We start from the raw sequence: 24,982 nt of genomic DNA, 5'->3' as shown, positions 1-24,982 counted from the left end.
TTTGGTTTCTGCTTGGACTCCCATCCCTTTGGGACCTAGGCCAGGATGCTGAGCCTGTATTCAGGATTTAGATCCAGAGTGATCTCTTTCTTGGGGGTATATCAGATGTACAGCCTAAAGCTCTGAGAGTAACACTTCATGTCTTGGTGCCACCCATCTGAGTAACCTGAGGTTCTTTGTGCCATATCTGAGTTCCAGGCTGGGGTGGCATGAGTGCCCTGCTTGGATTCTTCATGGAAATCTGCTTTAAATAGCAAAGCTGTTGGAAAGGGATTTCCAGTGACTACTCCCAGTCTGTGGTGGCTGCAGGGGTGAGGGCCAGGGAGCTGCTGGGGTGCCAGTGGTGGTCAGGCACTTACCAGACATGAAAGCCCCAGCAGGAACCAGTTCACAGCTCCAGCTCTGTTAAACCTTGCTCTGGCCACGTGCCTGTCCCACTGCCAGGCTGAGCATCAGGAATGAGCCCATGTCAGATCCTGAAATCCCAGGGAAGCAGCTGGTGCGCCGTTCCCTGTGGGACAGTGTCACTAAAGCGCCTTGTCTTGGAATTCTAGACTGTCCGTCAGCAAACAAACGCACGCACTGCAGCGTACGGAGCTGCCACCCGAGCTCTGAAGGCCATCAGCAAGGTGAGGCTGCCACATCTCCACCTCTGCTCCTGCCAGCACAGCCTTCCAGTGTGCTGCTCCAACCCTGACATTCCGGCCTCTCGATTTCCTCTCAGCATCGGTTCACCTGAGACTCCTCTGCTCCAAACAGCTGCTGGATGAGCACCTCTTCTGCCTTCTCACCTTTTTCACCTGATCTTGCTTTTTCCTTTTCCCTGTCCTCTTCTCCTCTTTCCTCTTTGGGCCACCTTTGCCCTTCTTTTTGGTGTCATCATCTCCATGAATCTCTTCCTCTTGGAAGATCCCTCCAGGTGCCACAAGCTGGCACCTGCTCACCGAGGGCAGTGAGAGGAGCCAAGAGCCAAGTGTGGAGCGCAGGAGCAGTGGCAGTTGTGAGTCTGTGCTCCTGGATCTCATCTCCCTCTGGTTTCCCATCTCATGATCAGTCACAGAGGACAATTGTGGCCACCAGTGTGCCACTGGAGACTCTTCCTTTTGTCCCCCAGAAGACCAGCTCTTGGCAGTGTGCTCCTGCAGCTCCTGCTCTGTCCTGCTCGCACATCTGAGTGGTGTCCTCCCCTCTGTCCGATTGTCCCTCCTCCTGCCTTTAGCTCCTCTCCTCAGATGATTGATTCTCGCTCTTCTTGTTGCTCCTTGGTGAAGCTTTATTTTGGTGCAGGTTCACTTCAGTCCCTCTCCAGGCAGAGCACGTGTGGCATCTCTGTCTCCTGGAGAGCATCCCATTGCCTTTTCCCAGACCTGGCTTGAAGCCTGTGCCAGGATTTGGCTGCCTCTCCTGCTCAGGGAGGGGGGGGCAGCACTGGGACTGATGCAGCAGATGGATGGGCTCAGCATCCAACCCTTCTCCACTTCCCTTGTGATGTTTTTCTCTTCCCAGCTGGTCAAGAGCTGCAATGAGGGAGCTCGGGCTATGGAGAGGACGGAGCAGATGTACACCCTGCAGAAACAGCTGGAATTTGGGAAGAAGAAGGTGAGCTCTTGTGCAAGTGGTGGCGGGAAGTCTTTTGGGGTGTGCTGTTCAGGCGGGTCAGGCCTGTCCTGGGAATCCTTCTGGGAAGCCTTGACTGGACTGTTGGATGCAGGCAGCTCTCTAAAGGGCTGTAGAAAAGCCCTGACACTGTCACCTGCTGTTGCAGGCTGCTTGGCTGCCCCGCTGTCCGTGTGGAAATTCTTTTGGAAAAGATGCTTAAAAACATGTGGTGTGTCCATCCCACGTGGCCCCGGGGCCACTGCAGGTTCACTTCTTGGCTTGATTTTGCCTGCTGCTGGTGAAAAGGGCAGTAAGTCAGCCTTGTCCTGGCCCTGTTTCAGCCTTTCCCGCTGATCTCCGTGTCCCGCTGGCTGCGGAAGCGGGGGGAGCTGTACCTGCTGCTCTCAGAGGAGGCCGGGATCTTCCGCCGCGGCGCCGGCCGGCTCTGCTACCTCTTCTTGTTCAACGACGTCCTCATCATCACCAAGAAGAAGAGGTAAGGCCGGGAGGAGGGCCCTTCCTTTCCCTGGAAAACAACCAGGGGGTTAAATCTCCATTTCCAGAGCAGCACAACCCCGAGAAATGTGCGAGATTTCCCAGGTTTGACTTTTTTGAGGCGTCCCTTGTCAGCCGGACGGGGAGTGCCCAGTCCTACTGCCCTTGGGTTTGCCTCTGCAAGTGCCCAGAGCTGGTTCCCACCCTGGGCATCACCTCATGCCCTGGCTGTGGCAGCTGCTCCCGCAGTGCTGCTGAGCCTCATCCTCCAGGCTCAGAGCCAGGAGGGAGCTCGGAGCCCGCACAGCTCCAGCGCTGATCCCGTCTGTGCCGCAGCGAGGAGAACTACACGGTGATGAACTACGCCACGCTGGACCAGGTCACCGTGGAGAAGGTGGAGAGCACGGATCCGCCGTCCCCTCCTCCCGGGAAGGCCGGCGGGCATCTGCTGCGGGTGGTGCTGGAGAAGGACAGCGAGGGCCGGCGGGAGGAGATCGTGCTGTCGGCAGAGACACTGTGAGTGGCCCCCTGGGACTGTGCTGGGTGCCCACTCGGGCTTGTGGGATGAACTGTGCCCTGGAAGTTCCCCTTCTGTGGGTTTTTCGCTCCCCTTTCTTCCTCCCAGAAATGGGGGTGTGCACAGGCTTCTCCCTGGCTCTGTTTCTTTCCCTCTCTTGGGTTTCCCATATAATTCCCATATCAGCTTCCCCTGTCCCCATGAAGCAAAGCACCTGGGCTGTGTGCACAGCTTGTGAAGTGTCTTTACATTGAATGCTCTAATTGAATGCTTGTCCAGTCTGGAAAGCCTTCCTCCTGCTGGGAATGTCCCAGCTGCTGCTGGCAGCAGGGATGCAGTCCCTAAGGCTTCCTCTGATACGAGTGTTCCTCTGGTAGGAGTGACCGGGCCCGGTGGATCGCGGCGCTGATGCACCGAGAGAAGGAGAAGCCTGACACCACTCCCAAAGGAGGTACCACATACCTGACTCTGCCAGGATTATCTGTTACACTGAAGCACTGCAGGCAAATGTTTCTGCCTCGTTCTCTGCTCCTGCTGGAAAAGGAGCTGAGGACACACGTGCTGAGGGAGAGAACTCCAGTACCATGCCTTGTTCCTCTGGAGTTGCCTCACATCAAGTTATCAGTCACAATTAACCTTAAATACATTTCCTGGGAGGCACAGTGGAATTCCAGGAATGCCTTCAGCTGTTGTAAGAGGAGATCTGACAAGCTGGGAGGGAGAAGGGGCAGGGACAGGAAGGGAGTGCACCATGCTGGGGTGGGCAGGTGGGGGGTCACAGCCGAGCAGGGGGCTGGCCTCGTGTGCCAGGCTGTGGCTCCTGGCCGTGCCTTCTCACTGGTCCCTGCTGTCCCCTGTCCTCCACAGACCTGAGCCAGGTGGAGATCACCCGTGCCTACCTGGCCAAGGAGGCAGATGAGCTGTCCCTGCAGCAGGCAGACGTGGTCCTGGTGCTGGGGGGAGAGGACGGTGAGTGTTGGCGAGCACGGAGGGACAGGCTGACCTTAGCAGAGCTGGGCGGGGGGAGCCTTCAGTGACCCCCGTGAACTGGGACTGCAGCAGTTGCAGAAATTTTCAGGAAGATGGTGCTGTGTCCCAGCAGGTGACAGTGGGCTCCAGGGGCTGGCAGAGGTGGCACTGCCATGGGCAGCTGCTGCGCTCCTTAGGGGTGACTCCTGTGTGCAGGCTGTGGCTGGGAGAGCCCTCAGGAGTCAAACACCCCAGCACAGGCAGTTAATCAGGAACCTCCTCCCCAGCCAAGCTTTCCCCGGATGCCTGTAGCACCTCTGTGGGAAGGGGGTGGTGCAGCCCCATTCCGTGTGCACCCTGGGGAGCCACGGTCCTTCCTCATCCCTGACAGCTGCTCTGTTCTGCCCCCAGGCTGGTGCTGGGGCGAGCGGCTGCGGGACGGGGAGCGGGGCTGGTTCCCGCAGAGCTGTGCCCGGCAGATCACGAGCCGCTCGGCCGTGGAGGGCAACGTGCGCCGGATGGAGCGGCTGCGCATCGAGACCGACGTGTAGGCCCAGAGAGACCCCTCTGGGGGCTGTTTATGGACCTCCAAACCTCTGCAGACTGAGCCCGTGGCAAGAAGGGAGCGGGGAGCCCTCGGTGTGGAACTGTGTGTGTCTCGGGCAGATCTGATCACCCGAGGCTCTCTTTGCACCCGCTGTGGCAGCAGCTCCTTCACCTGGGACCCGGCACCTGAGCGCTCCTGCCACTGGTGACCCGGAACAGGCTCTGGGAGCAGCCCAGGACGTGGCTCAGGTTGGAAAGGCTGTTCTGGGCTCGGGGAGGTGCCTGTGCTACCATCTGTCCCTGCTGTCCCCTGGGCCAGTGCCCACTGGCAGTGGCTGCTCAGCTGGTGTGGGAGGGGCTGGGTCAAGGGAGAGCACACACGAAACCAGGAATTTTTAGGAACTTAAATCTATGCCCAGCTTACTCCTTGACCCAGTTTTTCCTCCTGCTGTTATTTTTTTCTCCTTCCCTCTCCCCCCCACCCCCAATAATTCTTGGCCCCTTTGGGCACAGCCGTGACCTCCCCAGGTGAGGTGATGCTAAACTACTGAATGCCAGAGTTGTTCCCATGGAGTCAGCTCTGGGGCCAGGGGTGGGATGCTCCAGCCAGAGGGGGAAGCAGGGGCCTGGCAGGGAGTGATGCTGCAGCTCCCACCTGCCTTTCCCTCCTCCCAAGGCCCTGCTCAGCCCCTCCCACCCCGTGCAGGGGACATGGCAGCTACAATTTTGGGGTGAGATGGCCCCACACACTGCCAACTTTGGATTCACAGGGGCAGCACCAATGTAATGTCTGTCCTGATTAAACTGTGGATTAATTGGGGTAACAATAAATTCCTGGATCCCACTGAATGGTGTGTTTCCTGTTAGTGGGGACTGGTGTCCCTGAGCCAGATTTTCCTACTCTGAGCCCTAAAAAGAAGCTTCAGTTTGATGGTGGCATCACTGTGGCCTCTGCATGTTCCCAAATATATATGTGCATCTCAGGAAACACCCTCCAGAGCCCCTGATTTTCTGCTGTCACCTGGAGCAGGTTTCAGGTTCATTTATTTGACTGAGGCAAGTTAAATAGAAACTCAGCCAGGCTTTCTGTTTATTTCCCTTAACTGTGGAGATATTAACATTTTTCATCAGTGCTAAATTAAAGGAGATATGATCAAAAGAGAGACAGAACATGAAAAGAGGAAACAAAAAATTTGTATTAAGAAATATGAACAGGAAACAACCACATTATATAAAAATACAGGTACAGGGTTGCTGTGGTCCCATGCTCAGACACATGGTTTGCTCTGAGCTTCCAGGAGTTACAGAGCTGCAGCTCAGCTCCGTGCTGGAGCAGGATGGGATGGATCTATCCTCACACTTAAGGCTGTTTCCATGTTCTCCTGGAGCAGAGCCATTGAGGCAGAGTGTTTTTCCTCCTCCTCCTGCACTGGGGGAGCTGGTGCTGGTTCCCAACCAGCCAAGGCAATCACTGGAACTTTCCTCCAAGGCAAAGGGAACCCAAGGGATGATTGTCTGGAGAATTGGCAGCACGACTGGCAGGACTGATGGGGGGCATTTGGCACATGGACAAAATCTTCCTACTCCCAGGTTATCCATCATCCAACATCCAACCTTAATGACACAATTTTGGTCCTTCACTACATACTTATATTAACATTATTTCTTCACAAGAATGATACCTAATGCAAAAAATACTGTTAAGGAAGAAATAAAATAAGAAAGGAATTAGCCCCAAATTACAAGTTATATACAGATTAAAATAAATTCCATCAGGAAAAGAAACAATTCTTTTATTATTTCTAGTTGGCCCCTTGTGGGAGTAATTTAAAGGCCAAGTGCCTGGGCAGGGCTGTGCTGCAGCTGCCACAGTGGGGATGGGATGGGATGGGATGGGATGGGATGGGATGGGATGGGATGGGATGGGATGGGATGGGATGGGATGGGATGGGATGGGATGGGATGGGACTGTTCCTCCTCTCCCCAAAGCCAGGGTTCCTCTGACAGTGTTGGCTCTCGGGCTTCACCTGCCCAAGAGTTTTGTGCAAACAGACACAGGGGTCGGGCTCAGGGGCTGTGGGAGCCCTGGCCAGGGTGATGGTGCTGGAGCAGTGGCATTGGAGTGGTGGCACTGGAGTGGTGGCATTCCCCAGGTGGCAGCCGAAGCTTTGCCATGACTCCACACCCATCACCAAGCCAGGAGCCAGCTGCTTTTCCTGCCTCTATCCCTTCCCAGCCCCTGGCTCTGACTAGAATGTAACTTGGGGTCCAGGGCTGGGGGAGGACACTCCAACAGGGACATGCATTGACCAGGTGGAGAAGTGCTTTGTCTCCACACAATATCTTTGATTACCAGACTTTAGCTTCCTTTTTGGTGGAGTAGGTGACACGGGCAGCTCCATGGGCTGATAAACTCCTGGCATGATAAACAGGCTCCCAGTACAGCCTGCACTGTGGGCGAGGAGCCCAACACGTTCCCCCACAGCAAATAGTTATTTACAGTAAAACACCGCTGCAAATTCAAATTAAAAAAAATAATTCAAGTGAGGCAGTAATCCACAGGAGGCCCAAGCCCAGGAGAGCCTGGCATGGTCAGCCATCAGTCCTGACAACACTGTGATGCAGCTTCCCATAAATATTGGTGCATAAATACCTGATCTGGCCCACAATTTCAGCCCCCTCCCCAAGCCCAGCACCCAGAAGATGAAGGCCAGCGATGTGTCACGAGCTGCCAAAGTCCACTGTCCCCTGCCCAGAACTGATCCCTTCTGAGCTGGTCCTTCTGGTCTCTGGCTGGAGGCCTGCACTGGTGTTGGCACACGTGTCCTCACGGCCAGCCCGTGCTGGCGCAGCGAACTGGTTATACTGGGCACTTCAGCCTCGCTCAGACAACCCCAAAAGCAGCAGCTGGGGCTGTGAGGAGATGAAAGCTGCTCATGTGGCTCATAAATGAGTTCCTTAACAGGTCATTGGCTTCTTCAGGTGGCTGTTTGGTCCCACTGAGGGAGCAATCCCGGGAGCAGGATCTAGTGCTCGGCCAGCCAGAGCCCCTCCAGGGGTGGCGGTGACCTGGTGGGTGCCAGGGACTGTGTGGCTGGAAGGGAAACAGGACAGGTCAGTCCTTGCTGTGACAACCTGCTGCAGGGCTGACCCCCCCGAGCACGGGCACAGCATCCCACAGGTTTTGCTCTGGGATTCTCCCCTGGCACAGCCACTGGCTCTCGCTGGCACCTGCATTTACCTTCCCGGCATGTGGGTCCCGTGTGGCCGTTCAGACACAGGCACTGCCCGTTCCGAGCGTTGCAGTAGGAGCTGCTGGGGGCACACTGGCAGGTCAGGTGGCAGTCAGGGCCGAACTGGGTGGGCCGACAGTCTGCAGAGGGTACAGAGGGGCTCAGGCCTGTGCCTGTGGCAGCATCCAAGCAGGAATGTCCTCAGACCTTCCCAAGGAGGCAGCAGGCAGAGCCTGCAGGGGAGGCTGGGACTACAATAGGGCAGAGAGGTCCTTGCCCTCCCCTCTGCCAGCCTGGCTAAAAACAGAGGCTGGAGAGGCGAGCGCTGCTGTTCAGGTGCCCTCCTGCTTGCACCAGAATGAACCCCCCTTCCATGAAAATTCAGCTCTAACAAAAGGGGACTTGCATTCATTTTAAAATAGAGTTTCAAGCTCACTATCCCCCCCCATCTCACACAGTCCCCTCCCTCACCTGCCCCTCTGTGGCTCAGCTCACCTGCAGCGCACGTGGGGCCGGTTTTCCCAGGTGGGCACAGGCACTGCCCCGTGGCTGGGTCGCAGGGCACGTCACCAGCACAGTCACAGAGCCGCTGGCACCCCTCACCGTACGTGCCTTCCTTGCAGCCTGTTGGAGAGGTGGGATACAGCACCTGCCCCCCAGCTTGGCCCCCGGGGTCCCGCTGGGAAGGGCAGGAGGGCGGGCGGTACCTGCGTGGCAGCGCTCGCCATGGAGCCCAGCTGGGCACTGGCAGCGGCCGCTGGCCGGGTCACAGCCCGCCCCGTGCTCACAGTCACAGCGCTCCCGGCAGCCCACGCCGTGGAAACCCGCGGGACAACCTGCGATGGAGAGAGATCGTTGGAGCACGGGTGGGTGGAACTGAGCCGAGCTGCAGCAGAGCCTCGCTCAGCCCAGCAGAGAGAAGCAGTGAGCTTTGCTCCCCGAGAGGGGCCCGCGGTCACAGAGCAGCACGTTCAGCTCTGCAGTGTTTGCTCAGTGCCCAGCACCCCTGGGCAGTGGGGATGTGTGCGCCCATCTGCCTTGGGATGGCACCGCTGTGCCTGTGGGGTCACGCAGAGGTCAGAAATCACCTCTCTGCTGCCGCTGCCTGGGAAGGGTTTGCTGAGAACGCCAGTGGAAGAGCCCATTGGTATCTCAGAGCCGTGCCCACGGTCCTGCCCTCTGGATGAGCTTTATGGAACCACCCCCTGCGGTATCCCCGCTGTCCCACTCACTGTGCTCGCACAGGGGCCCGTAGTGCCCCGGGGGGCAGTGGCAGGTCCCCGTCCCCGGGTCGCAGGTGCCGTTGTGCAGGCAGGGGCACCGGAGCTGGCAGTCGGCACCGAACCTTCCCGGCGGGCATTCTGCAGGGGAGAGGCAGAGCTGCTCAGCGGCCCCACACCTGCACTTTAGAGAGCCGAGATAAGGCACTGCAGGCACAGGTGGGACAACAGAAACTGGACCCAGGATGGAACAGAGGAGCAAGCTCCGCAGTTCCTGGTCAGTGCAGGGCCGTGCACCCAGGTCAGGTGTACCTAATTCACAGGATTTCCCCGTCCATCCAGGTGCACACGAACAGGAGCCATCAGCTGCATCACAGAGGCCCCCGTTGTGGCAGGAGCAGGTCTGCTGGCAGCCCACCCCATAGCGGTGCTTCTCACAGCCTGCAGGACAAGAGGCGGTGGTGGTGGGCACAGGGACCACCAGCAGAGATCTCGGGGCAAGGCAATCAGTTCCCACTCAGGACCTTTCCCAACCCGCTGCCTGCTTGTCCTGAGGCACCTTGATGGTTACCTTGCTCACAGGTGGGGCCAGCTCTGCCGGGGGGGCAGGCACAGTCTCCGGTGACGGGGTCACAGGTAGCGCCGGCCCCGCAGGAGCACAGCCCCGCACAGTCCTGGCCGTAGCGGCCAGCGGGACATCCTGGAGGAGGAAATCCTCGGTCAGGGCAAAGCAGGGCTGGGCACGTGGGAAGTGGGAGAGTTCCCAGCGCTCACCGCCCCCTGAGGAGGCTCCCACGCCTCCCATCCCTCCGGCTGAGCCGGCACTCACCGATGCCGCAGTCGGCGCCGATGTAGCCGGGCGGGCAGTGGCACATCCCAGTGGCAGTGTCACACCGGCCCCCGTTCCTGCACTGGCACGGCCTCTCACAGTCACGGCCGTACCACCCAGGGGAGCACTCTGAGGGGAGAAGAAACAGCGGCCTCTGCGTCTAAAAATATAGCTCAAGGTCCAGACATCCCTGAAAATCCACCAGGTGTGTTTGTAGGGCTGCTTCCCCAGGGAGGAGCAGAGAGCTCTGCTGGGAGCGGGTCTGTGCCAGGCTGGCACTGGCCCTGGGGTTCTGATCCACTCTGTCACACAGACCAGCTCCAGAGCACTCACGACTCAACAAGCTGCAGGAACTCACACACATACATCACTCACAGCACCGGGATTTCAGGATGGGATAACGTGCAAAAGGGACACAGAGGGACCGAGCAGGACTCACCCAGCTGGCAGGTGGGGCCATGGAAGCCGGGGGCACAGACACAGGCGCCGGTGACCGGGTGACATTCCTGGCTGGCTCCAGAACACTGGCAGATCTGAGCACAGCCCTCTCCGAAGGTTCCAGGCAGGCAGGCTGTTAGGAGAGGGGACACCAAGGTGGTCAGGAGCTATCCCACCCCTCTGTGAAAGGCTTTTGGGTTTTTTTAGCCAGGATTTAGGGAGCCTTTTATGGCAGTAAAAGTTCTCTGCCACCCAAAAAGCAAAGGGACCCACATGCAAAAACTTCCCTGACTCCAGGAAAGACTTGAATTGAAAGGAAAACCAAGTACTTAAAGGCATTAGATGCCGTTTTCTGTGCCAGCCCTACCTGCCCTCACATTTCCACCAACTCCACACATGGGACACAGTAAATCCAACCCTGTCCTCTGGGTAAGGAATGTGCTCACATGCCTCTGCCTCTTCCAGACTTGCTCATACCAACAGGAGCTCATTTTAATACTGATTTATTGCTAATCCTCTGGATAAATACCCAGCTCTGATTTCCCACTTGGCTCCCTCTGCCCCGCTAACATTCCGCAGGCACGCACCCAGCTGCCAGACTGGGAGTTGCTCCTTGGCACAGCTCTCTCTCTTTTTCACCCCCCTGTATTTTCTGTAGGAATTGCTTGACCTGTCACGTTCCCAGAGCCTGTCAGCAGAGCTGTGAGAGGATCACTGCCATCTCCATACCCTTTTCACATCCAGAGCCTGTCAGTCCCGCGGGGCAGCCGCACTGGCCGGTGACGTGGTGGCAGGGCACTCCCAGGGGGCAGGTGCAGCGGCTGGCACAGTTCTTCCCAAAGGAACCTGGCAGGCAGGCTGTGGGAAAACAAACACTGGGATGTGAGCCTCCTGCCTGGATTTGAAGTTATGGTTAGTTAATGCCTGAAAGGCATCAGAGCCCCAGGGGCAGATCCTGCCCCGGTGCTCGCCCACAGTGCCAAGCCAGCCCAGCAGCATCCCATGTCACAGCCTCAAAATGTTTGCCACAATTTGTAATTCTCACTAAAAATGAAGCTTCCCTCCTTCCCAGGCTCTGCAGGAGCCTCAGTTTCCCCGGGTTCCCCCGGCTCAGAGACGTTCCTCACCTTTCTCACAGCGCCGGCCCCTCCAGCCATGGGGGCAGTCACAAGCACCGGTGAGGTGGTGGCACGAGACATTGTCCCCACAGTCACAGAGCTCCTCACAGCGGGCCCCAAACCGCCCCTCTGGACAAGCTTCCAGGATGAAAATAGGAGAGAGGACAAGTTACACCCAAAAAAAGTGGCATGGGAGCTTTTTGCCAGCAGTTTCTGTAGGCACACACCTCGCTGGTGTCTGTCCCTGTGTGCTCACGCAGGACAAGACTCCAGCTTGGGTTTTTTAAAAAATAATATAATTTGTGCGTTTTGGCTGGGTTTTTTTCATTAATTCATATTGAAAGAAACCCTCCCTGGCCCCCAGACCCTCCTGTGGGTGCTGATGCAGCTGTCGATGCCCACAGCCAGGCCCCCCGTGCCCCACTTACGGCTCTCGCACTTGTCGCCGGTCCAGCCGGGCTGGCACAGGCACTGCCCTGTCCGGCGGTCACAGAGCCCCCCGTGGTGGCACTCGCAGCGCTGCTGGCAGTCAGCCCCGTGCTGGCCCTGGGCACAGGCTGGCAGGGGCACAGGGTGAGACACTGTCCAGGTTCCCACCGTCCCAACTCCCACCGTTCCAGCACTCACCACCCCCTCCCACGGGAAGGACCGCGCATCACCCACCAGCCCCTCACACCCCACACCCAGCCCTCACAGCAAAACCCATCCACGCTTGGCCCAGGGCTGGTTTCCTGGCTGCTCCTCACCCAGCTCGCAGGCCAGCCCCGTCCAGCCCGCGGGGCAGGCACAGACCCCCGTGGCCGGGTCGCACGAGCCGCCGTTCTGGCAGAGGCAGCGCTGGAGGCAGTTCCTGCCATAGGAACCCACCGGGCAGGCTGAGGGAAAAGGAGGACAAAAACAGCAGTGAGGGCACAGCTCGAGGCAGGCACCACGCTGCAGCCAGCTCCAGAGCCACGGGTGGACAGCCTGACACAAATCAACACCGTCAGGGCTGCGGTGAGAGGAGCCCACCACCCCCTGAGACTGCTCAGCTGCCCACAAGTGACACTTGGTATTTGACCTGCTCAGGTAAGAGGCAGTGGCATTCCACCCCAGGAATGGCATTCCACCCCAGGAATGGCATTCCACCCCAGGAATGGCACTCCAACCACCCCAGGGAATGGCATTCCCACAGGGCTGGCATGGGAGGAGGCTGGGTTGGGAAGCATTACCTTGCTGGCACGTGGGTCCCGTCCAACCGGCAGCGCAGAGGCAGCGGCCGCTGACGTGGCTGCAGGTGGCATTATTGAAGCAGTGGCAGGTCTGGCTGCAGTTCTGGCCGTACCTGTTCTCCTGGCACGCTGAGGGGGAGCAGAGCAGGCAGGACTGTGAGGCAGCAGGTGGGAACTGGAGTAGCCAAGCTCCCCCAACCATCCCAGGGGCTGGGAGAGGACCCAAGGCTGTTGCATGGCTGCTGTATGAGGTGGTCTTATGGTGCTACTGGAGAAATAATGTGTCCTACAGGCAATGACATCACCCACCCTGGCCACAGCGGGGGCCGGTCCAGCCGGGGGGACACTGGCACTGGCCTGTCACAGGGTCACAGTGGGCACCGTTCAGGCAGTCACAGGTTTGCTGACAGTCCAGTCCATAAAATCCATCGGGACAGGCTGTGGAAAACAAAGGAGAAATCCTCACAAGATGACTATACAGAGCTGGAAACCTCCCAGCAGGAAAAGGTGCTTCTCAGTGGCCTTTTTGGCCGATACAAGACTGCACTGGTGGGATGGTCACTGGGAAGAGCTCCCCCCTGCCAGGGCAGCACATATTAGATCCATATCCACTCTGGACATTCCAGGTGCAGGACAGAGCTGTGGTGGATCAGGAGAGCAATGCCATGAGGTTCCTGACCACCAAGAGACTACCCAGGCTGGCGTGGGAGCCAGATCCCTGCACCAGGGACCCTTCCAAGAGGCTGTTCCAAGATCTTGTGTGCAACACGCACACACAGGGACCAGGGCAGCTGTGCATCCACTGCATTCCCTCCTTTTACATTTTGTTAGTCTTTTTTTCTTTTCCTAGCCCTTTTCCCTCCAGAATTAAAAGCAGTGAGAGCAGGTTGCAGACATGCAGTTCACCCCATGACCATCCCGAGGGATTCTCTTTGCTTTAACAGGATAGTAAAGCCAGACAGGGAGCACAAACCCTGTGGGATGGAGATGTGGGCCACGATCCCCAGGTGCAGCTACTCACCATGCTCACAGAATGTTCCTCTCCAGCCTGGGCTGCAAGTGCAGGCCCCGCTGACGTGGTCACAGGCTGCCCCGTTGTCACACTGACACTGGTGCCGACAGCTCAGCCCAAACCATCCTTCTGGGCACTCTGCAAAGCAGAAGAAAATGAGATTGAGGTCCCAGGGAAGCTATGCTATGGCAGGGGATCAGGTTCTGAATGGAGTAAGAGTACGTGGCAGCTGCTTTTTTACAATGATCAGTGGGTTCTGCCCTGCCCTTACAGATATGTACCCAGGTCACCTCCCCACCCTCGGGATGGAGCCACTCGGGCATGAGGACTGGGATGGCATCACAGCCCGAGATGGGGACTGTACTGGACCCTTTCCCTGGATCACAGCTCTGCAGCAGTGGTGTACTCAGCACTGTGGCTGGGTGCAGAGGCAGGCAGGGTACGGGGCACAGGGTACGGGGCACAGGGTACGGGGCACAGGGCATGGGGCAGCACTCACTCTGCTCGCAGTGGCTGCCCGTGTACCCGGCTTCGCAGAGGCACTGCCCGGTCTGGGCGCTGCAGCTGCCGTCACCGTTGCTGCAGTTGCAGAGGTGGGCACAGTCGGGGCCCCAGCGCCCCACGTCACAGGCTGGAACACAGGAGGGACCCCCATCACCGGTGCAGCCCCCCTGCTTGGCCCCTCCTGAGCGCAGGGAGCGGGCACAGCGCTGCCTTCCCGCCCATCACAGCATTCCCTCGGGCACAAACACAGCCAGAGGTCCCCAGAGAGCCCAGGGGGGCAGTGACAGCGGGTGCCACGTTGACTCATGTTTGCTGAGAATTCACTCTGCAAACCAGCCTGCTGCACAAAGGCCAGTGGCACCAGCTGCACAGAGCAGAGAAAGGGAAAGGATTTCAGAGAATTCCCTGGCAGAGGCAGAGCACGAGGATGAGAATGGAGCAATGACAAGGTAGACTGGCACAACAGGTCAGTGGGGTCCAGGAGTGATGCTGTACCTCTCTGACAGTTGTGCCCCATCCAGCCAGGCAGGCAGCTGCACATCCCCGTCACCGGGTGACAATGCCCCTCGTTCCCACAGCTGCAGCTCAGCTGGCAGTCAGAGCCGAACCAGCCTGGAGGACACACTGCCAAGGGAAACAGGGACTGAGTGCAGAGGGCTGCTGGAACCCCATCCTGACAGATCTGAGGGCACTGCGGGGCTCGGGCAGAGCCGCAGGCACTGACACAGCTCTGGCTGAGTGTGGGTGCTCAGCTCTTGGCTGGGCAGGACAGGGGACTCATCTGCCACCCTTTCTGTTGATGGAGAAAGAACCCCTGTGGAGATGGGACTAGAGGGACTTTAAGGGAAGCCCCTAGCCCATGCCCCAGTGAATGAGGTGACAGAGATGTACACAGTGCTCAGCCTGCTCTGCTGAGCGCAGCAGTGCCCGGGCCATTGCTGGGTGCTCTGCCCTCTGGAGCAGCTGCTCCAGGTCAACCAAAATACCCCTCATTCCAGCTGGAGATGGACATTCCTGCTGGGGACCTGCTGCAGTCCACACTCACCGTCCTGGCAGCGCTGGCCAGTGTAGCCAGGCGGGCACACACAGGCTCCCGTGGCGGGGTCACAGCGGGCATCGTTGGCGCAGTCGGGGCAGATCTCCTGGCAGCCCGGCCCCCAGCGACCCTCAGGGCAGGCTGGGGCACAGGTACACAGAGAGAGGACACACAGCATTAGGATCAGAGCCCATGTGGGAGAGGGAAAAGTGTGTTTTCTGGGTTTCCTTTCCCCTTCATGCCAGACGTGGATTTTTGTTCAGCAACACGCGGCTACCAGCAAGCACACCGTGGCTTTGCTTGTTCCACAAACAGTGTGTGAGCCCTTGGTAAGTGCTATTCTGAGCTCACTCCAGGACTTTCATGCCAATTCTGGATTTGCATCCACTCGTGGGGAGCTCCAAGGGCTGGGAAATGGTGTTGCTGGCACAGAGTCCCCACAGCTGCCGTCACACCATGGACAGCACGTCAGTGCTCCAGGACCTGCTGTGAGTCGCAAAGGAGGAGCAAAAGGCTAAGAACTGCTAAAACCAGGGCAAGAATCCTTCTCCAACTGCTCCTAAGCTGCTCCAGGGCCTGGAGAAAAAGGCAGCTCGAAATGTATGGTAAGCACTGTGCATGTGTGGTTTTACTGCTCAGCCAAACTCTTCGGAGGAGCAGGACATCTATATGTGACTAATACCTTCCAGCTGCTGTAATAATGTATAATCATGAAAAAGCTTTTAATTGCGGATTCTCTAGTTTTTCAGCAGTTAAGGAGTATTCTGGTGAAGGCAATCAAAACCACACATTGGTAGAGGAAGATTCCTCTCCTATGTTAAGGACTGCAACAACTGAAAACATCTTCATCTTTTTCATTGCGCTTCCCTCAGCTTTGACAGCAGAGCGGAGCTGGCCCAGGCTGTTGTTTAAAACTTACCACCAAAAGCTGCATTTTTTCTATTTTTTCCACAAAGATTATTCTAATTGCACTGCCTATTTTTGAAACCTATTTTAGCAAAAGGAACATGTCAGCTCTACACCTGAATGCCTCCCCCCGCTCACCTTGGCCGCAGTCGTGTCCCATCCAGCCGGGCGGGCAGTGGCACTGCCCCGTGCTGCGGTGACAGGGAGCTCCTCCACAGGCACAGGGCAACCGACAGCCTGCCCCAAACGTGCCCTCGGGGCACTCTGCAGGGAGAACAGCAGGGTGAGAAGTGCCCCCCATGCCGAGATGCCCAAGGGGTTTTTACCAACCCGGCCCCACAGCTCGAAGGAGCCTGTGGGGAAAAGCCCGGCTGTGAGAGGTTCCCACGCTGCCAGGGAGGACTTTGCTCGTGATTTAGTGGGCATGGCAGTGTTCAGTCAAAGGTTGGACTTGACAGTCCTGGAGGTCTCCGATCTGTGGGCAGGACTCTGCAAATAATGACTTCCCAATGCAGAACATGGACAGGGGAGCCCCAAATGGAACCATCACTGACTTTTCTAAGATCCTGTGAGGGTTTTTACCTCCCTGGCTGGATGTCTACAGGATCTGGGCACCAGGATTTTAAGAAGCAGCCAGGTTTGCAGCAGGACACTCATGTGAAGGAATAAAGAAGGAGCATCCTCATCCATAAGAGGAACAGGCACTTTTCGTCCCCTCTTGTGTCCCGTGACACAATTCAGCAGCCAGGTAATGACATGCAGACTGACGGCCTCAGACCCAAAGATCCTTCAGTCCTCTCTGAGTCTGCCACAAGAGCTCCACGCTCACCAAAGCCAGCGCTCTGTAAGGCCCCGGCAGAGGCGAACACACCGGCACTCAAACCACGGAGGAAACTCACCCCAGCGCCTCGACTTCCAGCGCCACAGTGGAGTTTTTGTTATCCCTCCTCTTTGCTAATTGATGGCAGATGTTTGTCTTCACCCTTTAATAATTTCCAGATCCGAACAACAGCCAAGAGCCTACTATTTCTATACAAATATTTGTGTTATTTCCTGTGACTCCCCCCTACAGGCTTTAGCTCCTTTCTTACCCTTTTTAAAAATATCCCAAGCGGGAGCAACCAGCCTGCCAAGGCGCCGGGGGTTCTGGGGTTCCAGGGGCTCCAGGGGCCACAGTGTCCCACCACAGGGGGCTCAGGGCTGCCAGACCCTGCCAGGGGCACAGCCCTGCAGGAGCTGCTCCCTTCTCTCCTCCAGTGGAGCTCTGGTAGCACTTGCATTGGAATTTTTGGGACTGTCTGCAGCTCTTCTTCTGACTGACAGCCCCTATTCTGTCAGAGATGGGGCTCTGCACCACCACCCTGTGCTGGCAGATTAATGAGGTTGGCAGTTGTAACCTCTGGGTTGGGGTGATGGAGTGCTTGGCTAAACATCAGTTAGTGCAGAAACTCCCAGGATGCTTGAATCCAAATCCACATTCTGGCCACCACCAGCCTCTCCATGCAGTGTCTTCTACTGCAATCTGTCTTCAAGTGTGGACTTCAAGAGTCCAAATTTTTGTATTTTCTGTGGGACCCAATGAGTTGAAGTGGGGTCAGGAGGTTCCAGCCCCACAAGCGCAGGAGGAGGTTGATTTTCCAATCTCTGCTCCTCTCTGTGGTTGGCAGAAGTCGTTCTTTTCCAAGCACTGCGCTCATGTGTTGTAATCACCTCGTGCCAATGACTCACTGCCTTTAGGTTCACTCAAAGCACCTTTGTCTGAACAAAGCCAAGCGCTTTAAAACCCCAAGCACCTCCAGGATCTTGAAATCTGCACCCTCAGAGCCTGAGTGTTGGACACCGTCAGACACACACTGAGCTGGGCAGTTCAGTCACTGTCCTTGTCAAATGGCCCTTCATGTGAACAGCACAAAAATGCTCTGGCAGGTTCATGCAGAGGAAGAAGTTCAAATCCTAATGCAAATTAAATGTAAAATCCTCTTTTGCACTTGCAGATCAAATAGAGTTTCAATATGGAACAGAGAACAGAGCAGAAAATGTGATAGTGTTGTTCTGGGCACAGACTGCCTGGAAGGGAAGAGACATCAAGAGCAAGGAAAGATAATTAGATCCCTATCACTTTCATCTACCAACACAGAGATGTCCAAGTGGCAGGATGAAGTGAGACCTCGTTCTCCTTTTCTGAATCAGGCTCATTTTGAACAAGGAATCCTTCTGCCCTGCTTTAAGGAGACAGCAGCATCTCCCAGAGACCTGCAGATGGCAGCTCCCATGTCCCCTAAAGCCTCAGCTGGCCTCTCATCAGATCATCTGCTGTGGGCTGGGGTTCTCAGGGGATTCTGGAAGTGTTTTCGAGTTGTTTTGTAAGAAAAACATGAGGAAGAACGGTGAGTTTCAGCACGTGCAGCTCTGCCCTGCCCAGCCCTGCCTTACCTTGGTCGCAGTTCTGCCCGTGGTACCCTGGGGGACACTCCTTCTGGCACTCTCCGGTGACAGGGTCACAGGACACTCCTGGGGAGCAGCTACACTTCTCTTTGCAGCCATCCCCATAATAGCCAGGGTCACAGCCTGTGAGCAGCCACAGTTCAAGAGAAAGATCTGAAATCACTCCTTGCCCCTGGCAGAGCTGCAGCCCCGGGTGCTGAGCACCCTCCCGAGCTCCACCACCAGCATTACAGGTGTCCCCACCCCCACACGGGTCCTGGTGACAGCTGAAGGTGACCAGGTGTGAGCGAGGTGTGCTCCTGAGTGAACGAGAGGTGACACAGCCCGGGAGGGTGGAAAGCAAGAGGGGCTTTTCCCCCAGAAAATTAAAGTGGGAGAAAGAGGCCGCGGGAGGAGGCCGGGGGATGCTCCAGGAACACCCCAGAACTCACTGGTCTCACAGCGCTTGCCACGGTAGCCGGGTCTGCAGAGGCAGGAGCCGTCCCTCCTGTCACAGTCCTGGGTGTGGGGCTGCACACACTCACACTCCTCTGAGCAGCCCGCGCCGAACACCCACTTGGGGCAGGCTGGACGGGAGGGAGAAAAACTGGTCAGGGACCCAGAGCAAGGCACAGAAACAGCCTCCCAGTGCTGGCCCTTCCCAGGGACCGTGCCCAGAAGGGCTGGAACCCAAAGCAGCGAGGAGGAGGAGGACAAGCATACCCAAATGGCAGTAGCGGCCGTACAAGCCAGGGTCGCACAGGCAGGCTCCGTAAATCCGATGGCAACGACCCCGGTTGGCACAGTTGCACTTTTTCCTGCACTGTTTCCCAAAAAATCCTTTAGGGCACCCTAGTAATAGAGAGAGATTTCCTGGGAAGATGAGCCAATTTCAGCTGGACATTTGACTTCCAGTAGAAAAACATACCAGAACCAGAGCCGTGTGAGGCCAGGGATGCACCAGGACAAGGGATGCAGGCAGGGTGAGAGTGAGCAGATTCTCTGTATCAGCTAGCCCTGTGCCAGTGTCACAGGGGATGTCACTTGCTGCCACTCTCTGCAGTGCCTTGAGGGCACCCATCAGCTCAGCACTCCCTGGGACCAGTAACTGTGCTGGCTGGGCCAGAAATAACCCACCCACAGGGCTCAGAGGGGTCAAGGCTTGTCTGTGTGAGAAAGTAACCCATGAGGCTGCTCCTATTGATAAGCCACAGAGATATTTGCACTTTTAAGGGAATAAAATTATTATTTTTTCTCTGTTATGCAAAAGATCTGGATATTGGAAGCACATGGCAGACAGGCTGTGTCAGCAGAAGACTGGCCAGCAGCTGCCCAGCAGCATGTGCCTTCTCCCTGCAAACAGAGGAGCAGAGGAAACGCCACCCTGGGACAACAGAGCAATTCTGCATTGTTTATTTTAATTTTACCTTCCTGTTTTCTCTCTGTCCCCCTCAATCACCCCCTTCCTTCAGAAAGAAAAGGTCGAGGTACCTCGTGTTCATTTACATTCGGCTTCGCTCTCCTTCAGTAATAGTTCCCATATGCTCCCAACATGTGACTGAAGTGCTTTCTGTCTGAATCTCTGACTGTCTCCCTCTTTCTGGGTTTTTTAGATTACGTCCCCCAAATTTTAACCCTTTGGGAGTGAGAAATGAACACCACCAGCAGTGCCACCTCCTTTGGGTACTGTGGGTAACCGCTGGTGTCACGGGGCCCACGAGGCAGGCAAGGGGAGCGCTGTGCTTACCGTCCTGGCAGAGCTCCCCGGCCACGCCGGGCGGGCAGCGGCAGGTGCCGGTGGCGGGGTGGCAGGAGCCGCCGTTCTGGCAGAGGCAGCTCTGGCTGCAGTTGCTGCCGAAGGTGCCGGCCGGGCAAGCTGGGCAGGGAGAGGGACACGGGGCTCAGATGGTGGCTGCTGCCCCCCAGGGCTGCACCCACGGCACTCCCCGGGGCAGGGGGAGAGCGGTCCCCTCCCAATCCCTCAGCACCACTCACTCTGGTTGCAGAGGATGCCGGTCCAGCCGGCCGGGCAGTCACAGCCGGTGCCCTCGGCATTGCAGGTGGCTCCGTTGGCGCAGTCCTCGCAGGTCAGGCTGCAGTCGGGGCCGAACGTGCGCTCCAGGCAAACTGCAACGAGAGGCACCGTGGGTGAGAACCCCCCCGAGGTGGCCTCAGCATCCCTGGGGGTCCGGGCAGAGAAACTCCCGTGCTGGGGCTGCAGCAAAGCTGAACACGGAAAAGGCACTCGCCAGGTCTGGGGGTGTGTTCACCCAACAAAATAAACCCAGCAGCACCCTTTCTGAAGAGTTCCAAGCAAAGCATGGCACTGACCACCCCTGCCCCAAAAATGCCCACCGAATTTCTCTGAAAGGGTGTGCTCTCCTCGTGCTTCCATCTCTTCCTCCTCCTCCTCGTAGTCGTCGTTGAGGAGCTGGGTGAATTCATCTCGCAGGATGGCGACGTGAGGGATCGGGCGGATGACGGGGCGCCGACCATCCAGAGCTTCCACGGTGTCCTCCAGAGCTGCAAAAGGCCAAGGTGCAGGGCTAAGGAGCTCCAGGTTGTGCGGCCCTGGCTCGGCTGGGTGGCAGAGGGGAGGTACCTGCGGCCCCACCCGCGGCACAACAGACAAGGCACTTACAGATGCAGCTCCTTCGGTCTTCGTCCAGCTTGTGTCCAATCTCACAGCCACACTGGAACGACCCTGGCAGGTTCTGGCACGTGTGTTCACACCCCCCGTTGTTTGAGGAGCACTCATCCACGTCTACAAAACATGGGGGACTCTGGTGTAACGGGAGCAGGACAGGGACCTCGACACACATCTGGCCATGAAGCAGTGAACATCCTCTGATGCTGATGGCATCCTCTCTGCTAAGTATGTGAAGCCATCAACTCTAAAAATGGAGTGAAACCACTTCAAGGATTAGGGATATCTGGGTTTCAACATAAAATGTGCTCGATTTCAGTTGCCATCCATCACTAATTGTGTAGAAACAGGCGGGTGAGTTTGGTTCTTCCCCTGTAAAATGTCCTTGAGAGTTTTGGTAGTGAGAACAACTTATTAGGGGGATTTTTTCCCTACATTCTTTCTCCTAAGAAAGTGACTCATCAGAGAGCTGGCAGGAAAACTGGTATGGGCTGGGAGAAACTGGAAAAAATGCCTGGCTGTTTGCAACCAGGTAGAACAATTTCTTGTTCTTTTAATTAAAAGCTTCATTAGTCAGTGTCTCAGCAGAGAGGGTTTGCTTGCAGCCCAGTGAGAGGCTTGTACTCACCATCACACCCACAGCCGTCCGTGCTCAGCCTGTACCCAGCATGGCAGGAGCACTCGTAGCCTCCAGGGTAGTTGTAACAGTCTTGGTGACAACAGTGAGAACCAGTGTCACACTCATTGATGTCTAAATAAAACACAAAGGGTGTTAATACACTGTACAGTGGGGACAGTAACTGTTTTTGTGCTTACACACAAGGTGATTCCAGCTGTAACACTGACTCCTGCTCAGAACAGTTTCAGCAGGGAAAAATTAATTAGTTTGGAAATCATCATTGCTGTCCAAGTCTATCTTGAGTGGAGGTTTGAGGATGTCTCTCTTCACAGCTGTTTCTATCCTCCTTAGCCTGTTTGTAGTGCACATACACAGCAGCCAAGACAGACCCTCAGAGTTCCCTGAGATGTGCCTGTAAATCAAGGTCTGGACCTTTCTGCCTTACCAGTGCACGACTTCTGGTCCTCCTCCAGCCGAAAGCCAAAGTTACAGGTGCACACTGGGCCAGAGCTGGTGTGGTGGCACATGTGGGAACAGCCACCATTGCTGACTTCGCAGCTGTTCACAATCTCCATCTCTATCCCTGGAAAAGGCAGACCAGTTAGGACCCTGTGTGACACAGCTGGCCTGTGCCTGCCCTCGGTGCCGCTCCCCAGGCAGCTCCTGGCACCGCATCGCTGCTGAGGAGGGGGATCTGCAGTGGGAAAGGATGGAAATAGCTCTGCACAGAGGCCACTGCTGGGCTGGGAAGTGGGGTATAAAAAGAAACCGAAGGATCTCACGCAGCCTCTTAGGGACGGAGCTGTGGAGCAGGCTCTGGACAATCTCCGGGATGAACAGGCTGCGGATGAAACTGCTCCCGCTCCTGCCAAGCTGCGGCGTGTGCTGCCAACCAAAAGTTGGCTCAGCCTCAGAGCAGAGCTGTTCTGGTGCCAGGGAGAAATGGGAGCAGCAGAACACAGCTAACTAGGGAAACATCCAGATGCCTACAGCGAGAATCGTTAGTTCCTGACATGTCAAAAATGGTCGGCACAAACATCAATCGCAGCCATAGATCACCCCAGCTTGGCAAGCTTGCCATAAACTTGTCTAGTTAATTAAGCTTTCTTAAACTAAAAGGAACTTGTTTCACGGAGTTTGACTCAGTCCTGAACCTCTGGAAAACAATTTCTGCCTTCAAGAACATTGAGTTTTTCATGTGTTCAGACCCAAGGAGGATAAAGAAAGGCAGCTTGATGCTTCCCAATGGATCTGTGCTTGTCAAAAACAAAAGATGTGCCACAGTGGAGGAGTATGTTCCAGAGTCCACAATACCATTATCATCCCTCTCTTTCCCTTTCTCATTAATGCAGCACAAGCAGGGTTTTGCACAAAAGAAACATGCTAGAAAGGGCAGGGAGAAACACTTCATGGGGGAAGGCTGCTTCCTTCTGTAGCTGGCCCCAGAGCAGTGTCAAGGATGATGGTGTGAGATCAGCCATGTTCTTAGGAAGGGAGTTTTGTACATTTTTAGGCTCTTAAATACCATCTCATCACCCTGGTTCCTCACATTGCTCTGTGTGATGCCTTTCAAGACCCATTTATGGTCTGCAAAGCCTTGTCCTTGTACCCTTGGCAAGGTCCAGCTGCACAGGTGGAGCATCACAGCTCCCAGTCACACCAGCTGCCAGCACAGGGACTGCCACTGTGGCTTTCATCTGTAAGGGGCTGCTGGTGCTGATAGCTCTGGTTCAGCCTGCCCTGCTGACGTGCATCAGCTGAACGAAGCTGTACGGACAGTCTGGCTCATTCTTGCGTCACAGTGTTTATTTCTTTCCTTGATGGGAACAGATGTGATCCCTTCACTGGCCCAATTCCTCCTCCAGTGACACATCTGCAGCTGACTGAACTCGTCCAACGAAGTCCCCAAGAGCAAATTTGACCTGTTTGGAGCCAAATGGCCCCAAATCAATTGCCTAAACCAGCTAAAGTAGCTTTGCGGTGACTTTTAAGATCAGACCAAGTTTTTAATCTTGGTGGGGGAGTGAACAGTCCCAAACCTGCTTGTGAAACTCCTCAGCAAAGACTGCTCTAAGTTGGCCCCGACAATTCACGAGGACAGTGACAAACACGTGCAGAAGCCGCCCCAAGCCCCGCAGTACTCACGGTAGCACTGCTTGCCATCCGCCCCCAGCTCGTAGCCCGGGTTACAGGTGCACTTGAAGGAGCCACGTGTGTTCAGACACTGGTGAGAGCACATGGCCAGTCCCGTCAGGCACTCGTTCACATCTGTGAGAGGTGAGCAAACAATGAGCTAGGCAGGCTGAGCCACAAACATCCTTCCAAAGGGACTATTGGTACGAACTTTTGAGTATTTTCACTGGTTTCTCGCACTCTGAATTCTGCACTGGGGTCCAGACCAACAAAGACACAGTAAAGAATTCAGAATTGCTGGAAAGCCCCCCAGGAAATTGGATCACAGAAAGCTGGGGGGCTGCTGCAGACAGCTCGAGCAGGGCTCCTGGGACGGATCTCAGCCGTGTGCACCCCTTTATGTTCACACTGAACTCACCCCACGCGACACAGGAGCTCCCCCGAGGGGAGGAGGGCAGGGCACTCACCCTCACAGGCCCTGCTGTCGGGTCCCAGGCGGTAGCCGGGGTGGCACTCGCACCGGGCGCGGCCGCGGTGGTTGTGGCAGCGGTGCTGGCAGCCCCCGTTCCTGTCAGCACACGGGTTCCTCACTGCAGGGCAGAGCACACAGGCACCATCAGTACACACACACCCTGGCTCTTATGGCTCTGTGGGAGCAGGGAGCACCCAGCAGCTGTGCCCAGCAGAACAGCCTGCAGTCTGGGAATGCCCGCTCTGCTCCGGGCAAGCAATCCCTGCTACTGCTCTTCCACTGCTCCAGCGGGCAGGAGGATTTACACGCTGTGAGATCCTGTACAACCCTTCCAGCAGAAGCTTGGCACAGGCACGGCCCTCTGCAGACATTACACAGCAAGTGCTGGCAATTTGCTCCGAGTGCTCCTCCCCAGAGCTTTGCCAATCTCTGACCTGCTCCGGCACCGGGACAGATGCTCCAAACCCCGACAACTGCTGTGTTTGTAATATCCCAGTCACTCCTTTTCCCTTTGCAACTTCACAGCTAAAGCCTTCCCCCCTCCTGCCTCTTGAATGCCAGCTGCTAGGAATGAGGAGATCAACCTTGTGCTCTGTCCCCTTCTCTCCCTCCTGAGCTGGGAGCAGGTCAGCCAGAGAGCTGTCTCCAGGCCGAGGGAGAGGATCCCATCCTGCTGCCACACGCTGCAGATCCTCCACTCTCACAGCAGCCTGTGCCTTCATGCAACTTCATTTTTGTTGGCTTCGCTCCTCCAGCTCTTCCTACCCCTTGGAATAAGCTGCAGGGTATGTCCATGACAACAAAACACACAGAGTTTTTACTGGAAACCCCCCAGTCTGGTCTACTGGACATCTGAGCTCCCTCAACCCTCAGCTCCCAGATGGAATCTCTGCCCCCCAGCCCCCCCAGCCCCAGGACTCACGGGCGCAGCGCTTGCCGTCCTCCTGCAGCTGGAAGTTGTGGCGGCACTGGCAGCGGTGCTGTGCCAGCGTCACCTGCACGCAGTCGTGCTCACAGCCACCGTTGTTGAGGGCACACGAGTTCACAGCTGCGG

At 56.6% G+C, this 24,982-nt stretch overlaps 2 protein-coding genes across 2 annotated transcripts in view; one reads left to right on the top strand and one right to left on the bottom strand.

Annotated features, from left to right (window-relative positions):
• Window positions 1-554: 554 nt before the first annotated feature.
• Window positions 555-4,340, top strand: ARHGEF16 (Rho guanine nucleotide exchange factor 16; the record flags this gene model as incomplete). Its single annotated transcript, XM_027906882.1, has 7 exons — window positions 555-629; window positions 1,507-1,599; window positions 1,941-2,095; window positions 2,431-2,610; window positions 2,989-3,062; window positions 3,479-3,580; window positions 3,992-4,340. Coding segments are annotated over 7 exons (819 nt in total), but the record flags the coding sequence as incomplete, so codon positions are not given.
• Window positions 4,341-6,061: 1,721 nt separating this feature from the next.
• Window positions 6,062-24,982, bottom strand: part of MEGF6 (multiple EGF like domains 6) — a 61,835-nt gene continuing 42,914 nt past the window's right edge. Inside the window, exons 6-37 of the mRNA XM_027906891.1 lie at window positions 24,851-24,976; window positions 23,924-24,046; window positions 23,469-23,591; window positions 21,769-21,906; window positions 21,333-21,455; window positions 20,699-20,821; window positions 20,413-20,580; window positions 20,053-20,184; window positions 19,805-19,933; window positions 18,781-18,909; window positions 18,510-18,644; window positions 18,067-18,201; window positions 15,772-15,897; window positions 14,737-14,868; window positions 14,187-14,315; window positions 13,687-13,818; window positions 13,197-13,325; window positions 12,485-12,613; window positions 12,176-12,304; window positions 11,711-11,839; window positions 11,393-11,521; window positions 10,974-11,102; window positions 10,576-10,704; window positions 9,848-9,979; window positions 9,409-9,537; window positions 9,151-9,279; window positions 8,892-9,020; window positions 8,592-8,720; window positions 8,067-8,195; window positions 7,855-7,983; window positions 7,368-7,499; window positions 6,062-7,220 (exon numbers count right to left, since the gene is read on the bottom strand). Of these exons, the coding sequence (XP_027762692.1) occupies window positions 7,153-7,220; window positions 7,368-7,499; window positions 7,855-7,983; window positions 8,067-8,195; window positions 8,592-8,720; window positions 8,892-9,020; window positions 9,151-9,279; window positions 9,409-9,537; window positions 9,848-9,979; window positions 10,576-10,704; window positions 10,974-11,102; window positions 11,393-11,521; window positions 11,711-11,839; window positions 12,176-12,304; window positions 12,485-12,613; window positions 13,197-13,325; window positions 13,687-13,818; window positions 14,187-14,315; window positions 14,737-14,868; window positions 15,772-15,897; window positions 18,067-18,201; window positions 18,510-18,644; window positions 18,781-18,909; window positions 19,805-19,933; window positions 20,053-20,184; window positions 20,413-20,580; window positions 20,699-20,821; window positions 21,333-21,455; window positions 21,769-21,906; window positions 23,469-23,591; window positions 23,924-24,046; window positions 24,851-24,976 (4,112 nt within the window). The 3' untranslated portion in view covers window positions 6,062-7,152. The remainder of the gene's footprint in view (window positions 7,221-7,367; window positions 7,500-7,854; window positions 7,984-8,066; window positions 8,196-8,591; window positions 8,721-8,891; window positions 9,021-9,150; window positions 9,280-9,408; window positions 9,538-9,847; window positions 9,980-10,575; window positions 10,705-10,973; window positions 11,103-11,392; window positions 11,522-11,710; window positions 11,840-12,175; window positions 12,305-12,484; window positions 12,614-13,196; window positions 13,326-13,686; window positions 13,819-14,186; window positions 14,316-14,736; window positions 14,869-15,771; window positions 15,898-18,066; window positions 18,202-18,509; window positions 18,645-18,780; window positions 18,910-19,804; window positions 19,934-20,052; window positions 20,185-20,412; window positions 20,581-20,698; window positions 20,822-21,332; window positions 21,456-21,768; window positions 21,907-23,468; window positions 23,592-23,923; window positions 24,047-24,850; window positions 24,977-24,982) is intronic.

The sequence above is a fragment of the Empidonax traillii genome, unplaced genomic scaffold (genome assembly GCF_003031625.1).
Source record: "Empidonax traillii isolate 1590-97213 ecotype Southwest subspecies unplaced genomic scaffold, ASM303162v1 scaffold1370:size120874, whole genome shotgun sequence".
Lineage (NCBI taxonomy): Eukaryota > Metazoa > Chordata > Aves > Passeriformes > Tyrannidae > Empidonax > Empidonax traillii.
The sequence above is the reverse complement of the archived record's forward strand: the minus strand, read 5'-3'. Positions and strand labels throughout refer to the sequence as shown.